Source organism: Mirounga leonina, unplaced genomic scaffold (genome assembly GCF_011800145.1).
Source record: "Mirounga leonina isolate KUSES-001 unplaced genomic scaffold, KU_Mleo_1.0 Mir_166, whole genome shotgun sequence".
In the NCBI taxonomy this organism is placed as follows: domain Eukaryota; kingdom Metazoa; phylum Chordata; class Mammalia; order Carnivora; family Phocidae; genus Mirounga; species Mirounga leonina.
Genome location: NW_023270418.1, coordinates 27,015,539 through 27,031,962, shown reverse-complemented (window position 1 = coordinate 27,031,962; position 16,424 = coordinate 27,015,539). Strand labels below are relative to the sequence as shown.

Here is a 16,424-nt window from a genome sequence, read left to right as displayed (position 1 = left end):
CATATTTTAATGGATGACAGCAATCCACTCTAGAATCTTTCTTTTGGATACTGGAATAATAAGTTAATAGGTTTCAAATCTTTTGCTCTGGACACTACTGCAATAAACCTAAGAGCTTTCTGTGCCTCCTGTCCTCTCCCTCCCTCCCTTCTTTCTCTCTCCTGTTTTTCTTTACCATATCCATTTTCTTTATTTTCTTCCTTATATACCATTTCCATGACTGTATTAGGATTCTCCTAATCTATACATATATACATATAATATGTACAGTCGGTTAAGCGTCTGTCTTTGGCTCAGGTCATGATCCTAGGGTCCTGGAATCGAGTCCCGCACCAGGCTCCCTGCTCAGCAGGGAGTCTGCTTCTCCCTCTCCCCTCTGCCTTTTGCTCCCCTTGCTTGTGCTCTCTCTCTCCTTCTCTGTAAAATAAATAAAATCTTTAAAAAATTAAAAAAATATATAATATGTACATATAATGCACCTATATGTGCCTACATATATATACATAAAAGGAGAATTATTATGAGGAATTGGCTCACACTATTATGGAGGCTGAGAAGTCCCACGACCTGCTGTCTGTAAGCTGCAGACCCAGGAAAGCTATTGGTATGATTCAGTCCTAGTCTGATGGCCTGAAAACCAGGGATGCATTGGTATAAATGATGAGATGAGATGTTCTTACTCAGGCAGTGAGGCAGGAGAAAGGGGGTGAATTTCTCCTTCCTCCACCTTTTGTCAAACTATTCAGGTCCCCAAAGGATTGGAGGACATCCACCTTAAATGGGAAGGGCAATTCATCTGCTCTACCAAGTCCACTGATTCAAAAACTAATCTCATCTGGAAACACTCTCACAGATACACCCAGAAATAATGTTTAATCTGGGCACCCTGTGGCCAGTCAAGCTGACATATAAAATTAACCATTATGATGACAGTCAGGTGATTTTTTTTTTGAAAGAGAGAGAGTGCACGCGCCAGTGATGGGGGGAGGGGCAGAGGGAGAGGAAGAGGGAGAATCTTAAGCAGGCTCCATGACCAGTGGGGAGACTGACTTGGGGCTCGATCTCATGACTCTGAGATCATGACCTGAGCTGAAATCAAGAGTCAGATGCTTAATCAACTGAGTCACCCAGGTGCCCCTGAGATGAGAAAGCTAACTCAAATATCTGTCCTTTCTTTAAGAAGTTTACAGTGAAAACAGTAAGTGTTGTAGCTTGTGCAATTAGTGGAAAGAAAAGTGAGGAGCTACAAAATCATGGGGGATATACACAAAAACCAGTCCCATTTGGGCACATAATGTTTGTAAACCCTGTCTACGAGCCCAGATGAATAGTATCGTCCCACATGTGCATTTGGGATACACATGCGTGGATCATCTGGAACACTTATGCAATTTTGGTTTTACCACTTCTTAGCTGGTATGACCTTTGGCAAGTTACTTACTAACAGTACCAAACTCATGATAAATATATAAGATTCATAGGGCATGGCTTAGAGTTATTTCTTAGCCTGCACCATTATAATTTATCTGCAACATGATGATAATAAGACTTACCTCATATGCAGGATCCTTCTAAGAAGGAGGTGAGATTATATATCTGTTTTGGAAGCATCTGAGGAAGCTGATTCTGCCAGCCAGCTGCTCCGTGTCACTAGCCTCAGGTGAGAGCTTCTTCCTTACACAAGCCAGGTCCATCTGTGGGGGCTTATCTGAGAGTGGCTCATCTTGCTATTGGTTCAAAGCCCTCTTCCCAACATTTCGGGGTAAATTTAAAATGCAGTCTCTCCTTTACTAATATTTTTATTTTTTGCTTAGGGATTTGAGCTAAGACTATGTTCAAAAAAATTCAGAATATTGTATTACATATCTGCTTAAAAACACGAATACATTTATTTTTGTATGCAGTTGTAAATATAGGTATTCATATAAAAAAACAACCCTCAATTGGAAAGGTAGTCATCTGGGTATCAGGCTCTGCGGGCAGGGAAGGGTGGTGGGGGTGGTGGGGGTCCATGCAACTATCAAGATGTCAGCATTATGGAAATGTGAGCAGAATAATGGAGCTCTCCTCTGCTTATTTTTTGCAATAAAGATTTTATTTATTTATTTGACAGAGAGAGAGTGAGTACAAGCAGGGGGAGAGGCAGAGGGAGAAGCAGGCTTTCCGCTGAGCGGGGAGCTTGATGTGGGACTCGATCCCAGGACCCTGAGATCATGACCTGAGCCAAAGGCAGATGCTTAACCGACTGAGCCACCCAGGCACCCCTAGTTTTTGCTTGCTTTCAGTGAACATTTATAGAGTGATTCTTAGGTGCTATACCAACTGCTTCATTTTATCGCTTCCCAAACCTATTGTACCTACATGAAATAGATATTATCTTGATTTCGCAAATGAGGACCCCGAGGCACAGAAAGATTAAGTAACTTGCTCAATGTCTCACAGCTGGTAGAACCATGTCTCAGACTCAGATCCGTCTTATTGCAGACTGATACTCTTAACTACGGCAACTATACCTCTCCCCAGTGGTGATCAGCCCTTCCCAGAAAATGCTGCAAAGAAAAAAATAATCTTTCCAAATCAGGTGAAAGTAGTATGTGGGTGTTAGGAGACTACACACCCTCTCCTATGAGAGGATATCAGAGTGACTGGGAGAGAAAAAAAGCAGAGTTTGGAAGAGCACACTTTGCAGTCTTCAGAGGTACCTTCACCAAGAGCCTGCATCAACGGCATGCAGAGCTCCCGTGCAAGGTGCAGAAATGAGATCTGAGTAGCATCACCTTAAATATAAACTCCTCTTGGAAATAATGGATCTGGTGGGTTCCAATGGATGCTGTCTTTTTACAAAGAGTGGGAAGAATACTTTGAGAGTATTAGATTATGCATATTGCATTGAAACACATGCATAATACAGAGTGGGGGATTGGACGAAGAAATACAATCTTATGTGTCTTTGCAAGGTCAAGATACAGAGCACAAGAATTTCTTAGGAGTCACCTCAAAGGAGACCATCCTTAGGAAACAAGCTTGTCAAACATGTTGGACAGAGCCTGCAGCCAGAGGGTTACCCTCGTACCCCAGCTTCCCACTGGGCAAATGCTGCTCCATTCTATACATGGAGTTAAATCATGTCACGGTTTTCTTTTTCCCAATATTGAAAAACCTCTACTCTTAATTGAATCCCTAAAAGTTTCAGGAGCATGATTCATATTCATTAGCACATGAGGGCATAGATAAGCTAGCCATCAAAACACTTTACTCAAAGCCCTCAAACTTCCATTCCCAGCCAAGAAACATAGACTGAATTCAGGAATTGTTGTCTTGGTGCTGTTTTTCTGCGGCAGTCACCCTCCTGAGAACTGGGATATTAGCACCCTCTCAATTACCTTCAACACTTTGAACCTCAACATCCCAAGTAGAATATATCACATCCCTGAAGCCAACTCACCTTCTTCTTGTATTCTGTAAGCCCCACTTCCCCTTTTCCTAAGAGTGAAAAAACACCACTTTTATTTGCTTCATTAGAATTTTGGTTTCAACAGGAACATCCTATAGACTTGTAGTATTTCTGAAAAATCAACACTGACAGCTTTTCAGTTTCAGAAGTTCATGCATACCAACACTAACTGACTTCAGTCTCCAAGTGGGAAATTGATCCTCTTATGATGCTCCAACTGCACCTTAGAAGAAGTAGGTTCTGGGGAAATTCAATGTTTAATGGAAAGCCTACCTCAAGGTTAGTGATTTTGTTATTTTCTTCCTTCAGATGGGAAAAGACAGCCTCAGGGAATCACATCCTACTGACTCTTCATCTTTGCCTTACAGTTTCTCAGCCCCTTCGATTAGTCCCTCAGCCACAAGCCCAATATAGGAATGAGCAAAGGGAATATTGTCGGTTACGAACAAGAAAGCTAAGTGGCCAATTCAGTGGAGTTCCTGTGGGAGTCATTAAAATGTCACCAAGCCCTTCCCCTCTCTCTCCCTCATCTCTTCTCTGCCCCCATCTCACACATAATGCAGAGGTCCCAGTGCACATTCAGGACATACCCTTTTCTCTGGAAGAAGCATATGAGACAGTGCATTATCCTCTTTGGCTCAAGAAGACAGCCTAGTGTTCAATCACACCAAGGACTGTGCAGTCTTCCTCCTGACCAAAATCAATTTGCTTGCAATCAGCTGGGAAATGAAACTTAAGTAAAAGAGTACCAATGGAAAAATTAAAGCCCTGTGGCTACTGTTAGGGCAGCTTTCAGAGACTGGACAGTGTAGATTTATCTGTGCAGTTTCTGTTTAATACAATATGTACATTGTCCCTATACAATTACTTTATTTTTTATTTTATTTTTTAAAAGCGATTTTATTTTTAAGTAATCTCTACACCCAACGTGGGGCTCAAACTCACAAGGCCAAGATCAAGAGTCACATGCTCTGCCAACTGAGACAGCCAGGCGCACCCCCCGCACCTCATGCATGATCTTTAATCTACTACATGTCCGAGATCCATAGTTCACTTAAAACCTAGGGAGGTAGCACAGTGACAGCTCATCAGTTTAATTACTTCAGCATTATTTTAAGTTATTTGGTTTGTGGGTACCCAGAGATGTTTATCATTAATGTGTTTTATTCCGGGAACAATGCAAGAAAGGGTAATTTGAGAGCTATATGTATGCCCAGAGTTTGTTAAATTTTCTATGGTTCTCAGCAGCAGAACTTAAAAAATAATAAAAACCGATTTAAATGGAAAAAATGCAGTCGAAGTTGTGATTTGATGTCATCCAGATAAATGATGTATGTTTGTGTAATCAGATGCTATTGCCTTCCCTTTCCTCTGAATTATCGATCAGGTTATGTTGTACATTTTTTTTTTTAAAGATTTTATTTATTTATTTGACAGAGAGAGACACAGCGAGAGAGGGAACACAAGCAGGGGGAGTGGGAGAGGGAGAAGCAGGCTCCCCGCAGAGCAGGGAGCCTGATGCGGGACTTGATCCCAGGACCCTGGGATCATGACCTGAGCTGAAGGCAGTCGCTTAACCAACTGAGCCACCCAGGCACCCTATGTTGTACATTTTGAATGGTTTGAAGAGGTGTCAGGAGCAATGGTGTGGCAGAGATTTCTGGGTTCTTGCCCTTTGTGATTATGCTTCTGCAATACAATGATTCAGACCCCATATATCTTTGGTGCTATCCAATTCTGACATAGCGATAACAATCTGATTTGAATGAGTGATCAGAGATACGAAGGAAAGGAAAGGACACATTTGCATGAAATGGACTATAAAATGGCTCGCGGTATGCATCTTTTATAGGCAGTTTCATAAAGAAAAGCCTAAAGACTGTTGAGAGCAAAGCTACCTGAGTAATGTAGCAGGACTCTATGAATGGTGACTTGACAAGTATGAATTATTCTTAGAATTTTCATGCTAGAGGAGGTAGATTAATATTGTAAAGTTAGAATTGATTGATCAAAGTGACAGGAAATGGCAAACAATTGAGCCAGTTAGTTAATGAATGCTTATGGGGCCAGCCCAGATCCGATGACAGCTATAACTGAAGTCTGTCCTCAACACTCATCACCCTTTGGCTAACTCTCCTTGGGCTCTTTTCTATCCTACTGACTCTGACTTTTTGGTCTGGTCCCTTATCTCACTCTCAAAGCTAGGGTTTATCTTTGACTCATTATCTTCTTTTGATCTGAGACTCTCCTGCATTGTAACTTATCAGCTGCAGGGTGTCTCTTTAAGTTGTGTAAATAGCAAGCAAACCTATTGTCATGACAGGAAGCTAGAAGTTTTAAGATGATAGATGCTTTGAATTCAATGTACATTCCTTTGCTTTTTATCCCATCAGGGTTTTTTCCCCCTCATAATAAGGTATGGGCCATAAAAGAGAAGAGTGTAACAGGCTAACGGGGAATTGAATGTGTGTTAGGCAGAGCAGTAAGGGTGACATTGAGAATGACATTTGCCTTGCACTGAACATTTACTATCTGCTGGGCATTGTATGTTTCACACATACCATCTCGTTTTAACCTTACCAGTGACTCCATGAGATGCATAGTATAAGTATCTTTGTATAGTGAACTATAACCTGTGGAGAGACAAAATAATTTGCTCAAGATCACACAGCTGATGGATAACAGAGATGGGATTTGGATCCAGGTCACAGTGCTTTACTTTTTACTTTACTTCTTCATGAGGCTTTCTCAGATAAAACACTAGCCTGTACCACCTATTCCCAAACACCAACAGATTGAAAAACAGACTGATTAGAATTTTACCTTCTTTAACACCTCCTCTCTTCCTCTCTGGTGGGAATAATGTAAATCCTCAATGGTGAAGCTAATCTGAGACTGGAAAATCGGTTCTTCAAATAATAAAAATGGGTTGCTCTTCATTTAGGATCCCTGAGGTTCTGCCTTTGTCTAAATTTATCTTGAGAATGTGAATCTGGCACGTCTGGTTCTACATGAGATAAATCCTTTTAGGACATATGCGGAAATCTTCCTAAGATTCTTCATTACTGATAGGAATCAGGGAGGACAACCATTATGTACTGTTGAGGTTCTCAAAAGGTCATGAGCCCATATGGAGTTTAACTGGGCTGAGAAAATTTCTTAATCTGTGATAGGCCATATGTGCCCATTATGTGTACTACAGAAGCACTGATCATAAGATCTTTTCTAGAACAGGATTGTAGTTTGGTATAGACAGTTCTGGTAATGTAGCACATTACATTCATATGGAGGAAGAACAATAGATTAGGTGTCTGAAGACTTATCTCTGCAATTTACTTGATATAAAATCTTGAGCAAATCACTCCTATCTAGGCTTCTATTAACTTACCTCTTGAAAAAGGATTCGATCAATCTCTTTACCTGCCATATAGTTCTCCTCAAATAGAAATACATCAATCAGTGCAATCCTATAATACTAGTTACTTCATGCTCACCAGAAGCTTGAGTTATTAGTAACCTATTAACTTAAATAGGAAAATAAATTGTTATCTAGTAAGTATAGTTGGTTTATTGACAATATATTCAAGTATATAAATATGACTCTATAGAAAAAATAATGGAAGGAGTTCTTGGTGATGAAGAGGTTGGAGATTCTTACACTATTCCATCACAAAAGGCATGAGTCTTCTCCTCAGTCTCCTCATGGCTGACTTCATCTCCTGGTTCCTCAGGGTGTAGATCAAAGGGTTCAACAGTGGGGATATGACAGTGAAGGTGACAGAAATGGCTTTATCTGTGGGGAGGGCAGTGAAGGGCCGGGCGTAGACACAGATGCAGGGCACAAAGTGCAGAGTCACCACAGTGATGTGGGAGGTGCAGGTGGAGATGGCTTTCCTCCTGCCCTCCCCAGCATGAGACCTCAGCATCATTAAGATGACTGTGTAGGATGCAAGCAGGAAAATAAACCACAGGGTACTGACTAAGCCATTGTTGGAAATCATCAGGAGCTCAAGTGCAAAGGTGTCTGTACAGGCGAGTTTGAGGACCTGTGGGACATCGCAGTAGAAAGTGTCAAGAACATTGGGCCCACAGAAGGGGAGGGGCAGCAACAGGGAAATCTGCACGATGGAGTGGACGAAGCCCCCCACCCAGGAGGCCACAATGAGGGCAGTGCATCGCCCCCTACTCATGATGGTCACGTAGTGCAGGGGCTTGGAGATGGCCATGTAGCGATCAAAGGCCATGACAGAGAGAGAAAAAATGTCTGCCCCACCGAGAAGGTGGAAGAAGAACATCTGAGTGATGCAACCATTGAAGGAGATGGTCTTTATCTTTGACAGAAGGTCCATGAGAACCTTGGGAGCAGTGATGGAGGAGAAGCAGATGTCCAAGACTGAGAGATTGCGGAGCAGGAAGTACATGGGGATGTGAAGGCGGGACTCACAGGTCACAGTGACCATGATAAGGAGGTTTCCCAGAAGAGTTATCATGTACACCAAACACAAAGAAAGAAATAAGACCAAGCTCAGGTCTTGGGACTGAGTAAGTCCCAGAAATATAAATTCTTTTACCCTTGTGCTATTTCCCAACTCCATTGAATCATGTTTCCTCTTCTTTGTGTAGCTTGGGAAAAATGAAAAATATTATTTCAGAAAGTGTTCACTGTCCCTTAATATATCAGACAGAGTCAGGTATTAGGTTGAGAACTAGTGAGTGGCTATTACCACATAAAAAGCTGTTCTGAGGTTATTGCTAATGTGTAGAAAATGACATCTGATTAACACAAGCATGCATCTAATTATTCTTCTGTAAATTATAAATATTTTAGATGTGGCATAAAAATAATGTTCTATGAATAGAAGTTCTAAGCATTCAAGATAAACAGGTGGATGTTAAATATTCAGAAAGGGACTATTTGGGCACGAGGGATATAAAAATGGGGTCAGTTTGATGTATGGGTAAGGCAAGGTGTCTGGCTGGTTTCTTTTCCAGATTGCATGCTCCATTTAAATGGTCTAAGAACCTGTATCTGCAAAATGGTTCCCTTTGGACTGAACTCCACAGAAACACTCTTCCCTTTTTTAAATTGCAAATTTAATTCTATGAAAAATGAGAAAATTTTAAAGCCATGAAGGTCTTCTTTATTTCTACCTTTATTTACACTACTTTAAGTACCAAAACCCCCGTTGAATAGCTCCTCAGCTGTGGAAATGAAAGTGTAATTCAGATCTTCTCTTCTGTTCATCGTTCTAGTTTGTTTCTTAAAAATTATTATTATTTTCTATAGAGCTATCATCGACATACAATAGACTCACGTATTTGAAGTGCGTACTTTGATGTTTGGATATAACCATATACCCATGACATCACTATATTTAAGATTGTTACCATATCTGTCAACCCAAAAGTGTTCTTGTGACCCTTTGTTATATGTCCCCTTTGCCCTTCTTTCTTCAGGCAACCACTGATCTGCTTTCTGTTACTATACGTTAGTTCGTATTTTCTAGAATTTTCCATACATTGAGTCTTATAATATAGACTTCCTTTTTGTTTTTTTTTCACTTATAAAATTTATCCTTGTGTTTGTGTGCACCAATATTTTCTTCCTTTTAATTGATGGATAGACCACAGTTTGTTTATCCATTCACTTGTTGATGAACATTTGGGTTACTTTTAGGTTTTTGGCTATTACACATTAAAGCTGCTATAAATACTCTTTTACAAGTCTTTGTGTGGACATATGTTTTCACTTGTCTTGGATAAGTACCCAGGAGTAGAGTGGCTGTAACTCTTAAAATTCAATAATAAGAAAACAAACAGCCCAAATGAAACACAAAGGGATAAATGGTTTGAACAGACACTTCAACAAGAAGATATAGGGATAGCAAATAAAAATGTGAGAAGATGCTCAGCATCGTTTATCACTGGGGAAATGTAAATTAAAACCACTGCACATACCTATTAGAATAGCTAACATAAAAAAGACAGATGTATCAAGAATAGGTGAAAATGGAGCGGGATTGGAACTCTGGTGGAAACAGAAAATGGCATGGCCACGTGTGAAAACAGCTTGGCTGTTTCTTACAAGGTGAAATGTATATTTCCTGTATAATCTTACTGCTTTTGAATTCCTTTCTTTTTCTTTCACGAATCCTTGAAATGGGCCTTAATTTCTTTCTTTGCAGTTAATTCCCTTTTTCTTACCATATTTAGAAACAAAAGAAAGGTGAACTTACTTTTTTGGGTATGTTTTTCAGTTCCAGGGAAGATATTTCTTTTCACTTAGCTCAGGTTCCCATCAAGCTTTATTTCACCTGTGTGTAATTTTGTCCAAAGTCTATTTAATATGGAAAGCTGAAAAAGCTACTAAGAGGTATTGTAGCATACAGAGGATACCTGGGGGACTCTGGCACGACCTGCCTGTTCAAATCCCAGCCGGGCACTTAGTGTGAACGTGGGCAAGTTACTTCACCCCTTTGGCCTGAGTCTCTGCATCAGTATTTGGAAACAATAGCATCCCCCTCATATGATTTTTGTGAGGATTAAATGAACTAATCTCTGCAAAACCATCAATACTTAGAGCATTGTCTAATCTATAATCCATAATAAATGTGATTATGTGTGTGTTTCCTTAAAGAAAAACTCTGGGTCAGTTGCTTTCACAGACACACAGTCTTTAAATAGTCCAACAATCTCGTGGAGGGACTGCATATTTCCCAGAACATGTATTCTAAAACAGCTTCATCAGAACATACTGTTTTGAGGAAAATAGGAGATGTTTTTCTTTCAGTGGCAATAAGAATGACCCAGAGCATGGTGACAGTGTATGGTAGCAAGAAGAGAGCTTGCCTGATTTGGCTCCTTGTCTGACATCATCTTAGCAAACCAGAAAAGTCCAGTGCATGGTCTCTGCAGTGAGAGCTTTCTGGGCTCAAGTCCTGGCTTTGTAATTTGGGCAAGTGAGAGACTTCACTTCTGCATCCATGGAATGGGGCTTATAATACTCATCTCACAGGGAAGCTATGAGGATTAGGTGAACTAACATATGCAGAAGTGTCAGCCTACAGGCTGCTTATCTGTTATGATTAGTACTATGTTGGGTAACCTTAATACTGGAGGATCATCAGTAAATGGGGGTGTGTTGAACTAAATGATAGCTCGGCTATCAATCCTGACTAGTTTAAAGAGAGAGCAAATGATCATCAGAAAACACCAACTCAGTAGTTACTGAGGAGATCCAACCTAGTTATGAAAGTCTTCCACAGGGACCCGCATGTAAATAATAGGCAATCTACGCAAAAGGGGAGAAGGTACCTCAAACCCCAAGTCAGGCCTATTAGCAATACGTCCCATAAATTCAGACAACATCTTTCAGCTTCTCCATCTTTCTCCTATTTTTATTTTTATTTTTCTAGAAAAAGATTTATTTATTTATTTATTTGAGAGAGAGTGAGTGCGCCTGAGTTGGGGGAGGGGCAGAGGGAGAGGATCTCAAGCCAACTCTCCACTGAGCATGGAGCCTGACACGGGGCTCGATCCTACGACCCTGAGATCATGACCTGAGCTGAAATCAGAATCAGATGCTCAACTGACTGAGCCACCCAGGCGCCTCCATTGTTTTCCTATTTTTAATCCATCCACTTGTTTAGCAAATCTTGAGGGAAATCGGCAGATTTCTAGGTTATTTGAGAGAAAGAAATACAACCAGTGGGAAAAGAATCGAAATCAAATAGTAATATGGGGAGTGATGAAGATAGATGAGCTGCATGTAAGAAAAGGATGATTTTTCACTAGAAGCTATGAGAAATCTGCATGGAGAGGGTGACATTTATGTTTGGGACACACAGGAATGGAGAAAAGGGGAGCTCTGGCTTTAGGGGACAACTGGAATATATTAAAGTTGCTTGTAGGGGCGCCTGGGTGGCTCAGTGGGTTAAGCATCTGCCTTCAGCTCAGGTCATGATCTCTGGGTCCTGGGATCGAGCCCCACAGTTGGGCCCCATGCTCAGCATGGAATCTGCTTGAGATTCTCTCTCTCTTTCTCCTTCTGTTCCCTCCCCGCTTGCGTGCATGCGCTACCTTTCTCTCTCAATTAAATAAAATCTTTTTTAAAAAGTTGCTTGTAAGTGGGAAGATTGGCTGGAAAGAAAGGATGCAAACATGAAGGCATGGAGAGAAAATCATTGCTTGAAAATTTTTATTTTTTGGTAAACCTGAGGAACGGTATGTGTTTATTGTGTAATTCTTTCAACTTTTCTGAAGGTTTAAAATATTTTATTTTTCCCTCTACTTTTAAATTTAACAAAAGAAATACCTCTACAGATTTCAGGCTGAGGACATCCATGTAGGGGAAACAGGGCCTGCAAAAAATCTCTTTGTGCGGGCGCCTGGGTGGCTCAGTTGTTAAGCGACTGCCTTCCCCTTGGGTCATGATCCCAGGGTCCTGGGATCGAGTCCCAAATCGGGCTCCCTACTCTGCGAGGAGCCTGCTTCTCCCTCTCCCACTCCCCCTGTTTGTGTTCCCTCTCTCGCTGTGTCTCTCTGTCAAATAAATAATAAAAACAAAATCTTAAAAAAAAAATATCTCTGTGCAATTTAGGGGGTCTCAGAAAACAAAAATGCCTTTTCTCTAATTCCAAACTGAACTTATTTCTGTCTCTCATTTCACAATGCCTTTTTTGGTCAATATTCCTTATCTGTGCTCTTACTGAAGGTGAACCTTGGAATACAGCACCTTGTGTACACATCACATTTTTAGTCAAAATGTATTTGTGAATATTAATGATTCTATCTAGATTTCAGTTTTTCTCACTCTTATTTGTCACTCTTATACATGGACATCCAGACACTACACACACTCGTGTAGAGTTATACTTCTTACCTGAAGTCTCCAGCCTTCTTCCCAGGACTCCATCTGAGGTTATGTTCACGTGAACCTTGGGAACTATCCAGCTTCAGGAAATTGTGTCACACACCCCTCAGAAGGCCGGTGATTTCAGTGGCTCCTCTTCTGTCTTTACATGGAAAAGGAAAGACTCAGGGAATAGTATTTTCTTGTCTCTCCCATGCTGATTCACAGCGTCCCATCCTATTTACCAATTCTTTAATCCCAAACCTGGTGTGAGAATTATCAGAGGGATTCTAGTTGGATGTGGCTATGGAAAATGTCTGCTGATGGTGAGGTTGTTTCTGAGGGAGTAATTAGGACATAATTAGGCCCACATACTTAGGAACACCCATTTTTGTCAGGGCCTAAAATTGTCTAGCAGTGAGAAAGTTTCTGTCCTTGGCCAAACTCTACTCAGGTTCCCCTGAATTTTTTAAGCAGGACTCAATGTTTGGACCTCGGTGTCTGTCTCTGCATTGTCCAATTTTAGCAACAATCCTGCTAAGTCAGGTTAGCTAGAATCCCCCACCCTCATATCTGATCACCTCAGCAAGAATCCCATTAGGTTGGTTTAGCCAGAGCCTCCCGCACCCCCACCCCTTTAACTCTGGTGTTTCCTCTTAGTAATTTTCCTGTTGGAAAATAAATATCGATTCTTAGGGATTCTGAACAACTTCCTCAGGCAGTGTCACCCATGCAGGGGGAGTTCTGACATGTGACACAAAAGTATTAGAAGGACCGTTGGACCTGACGGGGTTATTAGGCGGGAGTGAAGGAACTGAGGATGGGTTGATGACCAAGTTCTCAGAGGATACACAAGTAGCCAGGAAATCCACACTGGATCTACCAGCAAATCCTACTTGCTTGACCTTTAGAATTTTTTCAATTCTCACCAACTCCACCCTTACTACCTTAAGTCATGTCTTTATTATTTCTAATACAGCAGCCTCTTAATTGGTCTCCCTGCTTTTGTCCTTACTCCTCTTCAGTCTACTCATCATAGTGGCCCCTGTGATTCTGTTAAAACATCATTATTCTGCTTTTCGACACCCTCTATCTTACCTAATGGGAAAGTCAAAATCCTTACAATGATCTAAAAGGTCCTAGTGCCAGGTCCTGTGGCCCCATGATCTCTCTGACCTCAACTGCTACCTTGTTCCTCCTTGCTTCTTCTCATTTAGTTACAAAGTCCTCCTTGCTGTTTCTTGGGTGATCTGGGCAAATCCCCAACTCAGGGCCTTTGAACATCTGATTTGTGGACTGAGATTTGTATCATGATGTGAACATTTTTTTAGTTTCAAAAATTTTAAGATCTAAGATTTAAAAAAACATCCAGCAGCTATACATAGCATAATAAGTAAACAAATACATACTGAGTTGATATGTTAAATAATGTGTTCCATTTCATTCCAACCTTTTTGATGTCTATGCATGGTCTAAAGCAGCTTCATAGGTTTCTGTCAATTTTAGGGAGTCATGTTATCAGATAGTAAAAATGAATCAGTTGTTTTTTTCAACCATATCCTCCAATGATTTGAGTTGCAGAAATGATTGAGAAACATTGTGAAATCATTGAGTTGTCTTAATTCAACAATTTTTAATGCATTGTTACTATATTCCACTTGATGCTGATGCTGGGGATACAATAATAAGTAAAGCATAAACCTAGTGGGAGAGATAGGAAGAAAGGGAAGAAGGAATAGAAGGATCCTGAGTTCTGTGCTAGAGCTAAGCACCAGGTGCTGAGGGAATGCAGCGCTCGTGTGGCCAACAGGCCTGCAGTTCAGAGAAGGTCAGGGTAAGGACCTTGCACGAGCTCACAGAACTCATAATTGGTGAGGTGCATAATCTTACTCAAGCTGGGCTAACTTCAAGGAACCTGCTCTCAACCACTGGGATGTGGGCTTTAGATGGAACAATCTTCTGGTAATAGTTACCTTATTAATATTATAGAGGCAGAAGATGAACTTAATTTGGATGTGTTTACTCCAGAAAGATGTGATTACTTTATGAAAGACCTTGTAGAATTTTGATGCCCAAGATACATTATGTCTCTAGTATGTGTCTCAGCTCCCTTCCTGGTAACAGGGCAGGAATGTAGTGGGAATCTCTGAGTATATACATAGGTGTTTTTTTAATCGAAAATTTAATTTAGACAATTGTAGATTTACATGCTGTTGTAGGAAATAACAGAGATCCTACCTTAATGCAGTCTCCCCCTGTGATCATTTACATATATCAAAACATTGAGTTGTACATCTTAAGTATGTGCCATTTTTGTCAATTGTTGATCTTAAAAACCAAAGGAGCTATTTTTTCCCCCCCAGCAAAATGAGTTTATTTAGGAATAGCAGAGGAATTACAATTTGGGACAAGCAAATTATGGTGAACAATAAGTGAGTCTGGAGAACAGAGGGGAGGGGCTTGCTTTTATAGGGGAGAGGAGAAAGCTGGGAGGGGCTGTTTTTATTGAATTCTCATTGGCTGGGCTGTTGCAGGGCAAGGAGAAATTCTTCCCTTCTCCTGTTGGGGTATATAAAGTTTCTTTGTGGAAATATCAGCAAGGTGGTTTCCCTTAGCCTTCAGGAAATCAAGTTTGGGATACCCAGGGATCTTGATAATGGCTAAAGCAGCTGGTAAGAGTATGGCACCTAATAATTCCTGAACATAAAGACCATTTAAAATTTTGTCCCTGTTGGAAGTGAGGAGGTCTCACTGTTTCCATAGCACCCCAAAGTTATGAGTTAGTCCAAAGGCTTACCTACTATTAACATAGATATGTGCAGTTTTGTCCTTGGTTAAAAATGCAGGCCTGAGCAAAAGCACACAATTCAGCCCACTGGGCCAAGATAGCCAACAGCAAAGGTACCACCTAAATGATTTCAAAAGGAGTTGCAAGAGCATACCCAGCATAATGTTTACCATTTTCATCTCTTAAATAAGAACCATTGGTAAACCGTGAAAAATCAGTGTTATCCAAAGGAGTTTCCTGTAAGTCATCACAAGGGGTCAGGAGAAGATCTGTCAGTGTCAAATAGTCATGAGGAGTATCATCTGTAGAGGAGGGAAGAAGGGTGGCAGGGTTAAAATTATTACAGCAAGAATTATATGAGGCATGGTTAGCAAGAGGATTTCAGAGGAGGTGAGACAACTGGCTGAATGGTGTTGAGTGTGAGGGGCACTCAGAAGGGCTTCAACTCCATGGGGTACAAAGATTTTTGAGAGAGGATCCCATGACTGTCTCTTCAGTGGTCTTGACTAAAAGGGTGTTGGTAGGAACGGCTCTGAGGCAAGGGGGGGTGTCCTTGTGCCATTGGCTCTAGCTGTTGGCTATAATACCCCATGGGTCAATGGTGGGGCCCATGTTTTGGGTGAGTACCCCAAGGGTGTTCCCTTCCTCTTCAAATACAAAAAGGAAAAAGAGAAGTTGATAATTGGGATGTCCAAGAGCAGGGGGATTTACCAAACTTTCCTTTAGGGCTTTAAAAGCTAAGTTATCTTGATCTTCCCCAATAACAGGGTCAGGTTTATTGTTTTTTTAATAAAATATATAGGGGTAAAATAAAAGAAAATATAGAGGGGTTGGGCCATAAGGGATTTTGGAATCCAATTTTGACAGCAACCAGCCAGCTCAAGAAAACTTTGCGATTTGTGCTTAGTTTTGGGTTTGAGGAAGTTCAAGATGCCATGGAGCTTATTTGGATCTAAAGGTAGCCCTTGTTGTGAAATCAGGTACCCCAAATATCAAACCTGAGTGCAAGAAAATTGCAATTTCTCCCTGGAGACTTTGCATCCCACTAAGGCTAAAAGTTTTAACAGGTGGATGCCGTCTTGCTGTGAAGAGGCCTCAGAAAGGGAGCAGAGAACTAAGTCATCTACGTGTTGTAATAAAGTAGAGCCTCCAGGTAACTTATATCATCCAAATTCGCTTTTAAGGTTTGGGATAAGTAGGAAATACTTTAGGTAAAACCCTGAGGCATTACTGTCCAGGCATATTGCTTTCTTTCCCAAGTGGAGGCAGATACTGACTGGCCTTATCCACAGGGATACTAAAGAAGGTGCTACATAAATCAACCACAGTGA

The 16,424-nt window shown here is 40.9% G+C and overlaps 1 protein-coding gene across 1 annotated transcript; it reads right to left on the bottom strand.

Moving 5' to 3' along the window:
- Positions 1–7,113: 7,113 nt before the first annotated feature.
- On the bottom strand, positions 7,114–8,049 carry LOC118015610 (olfactory receptor 4D11). The gene has a single exon (XM_035012350.1). The coding sequence runs from the start codon at positions 8,047–8,049 to the stop codon at positions 7,114–7,116; it is 936 nt and encodes a 311-aa protein (XP_034868241.1).
- Between the last annotated feature and the right edge of the window lie 8,375 nt (positions 8,050–16,424).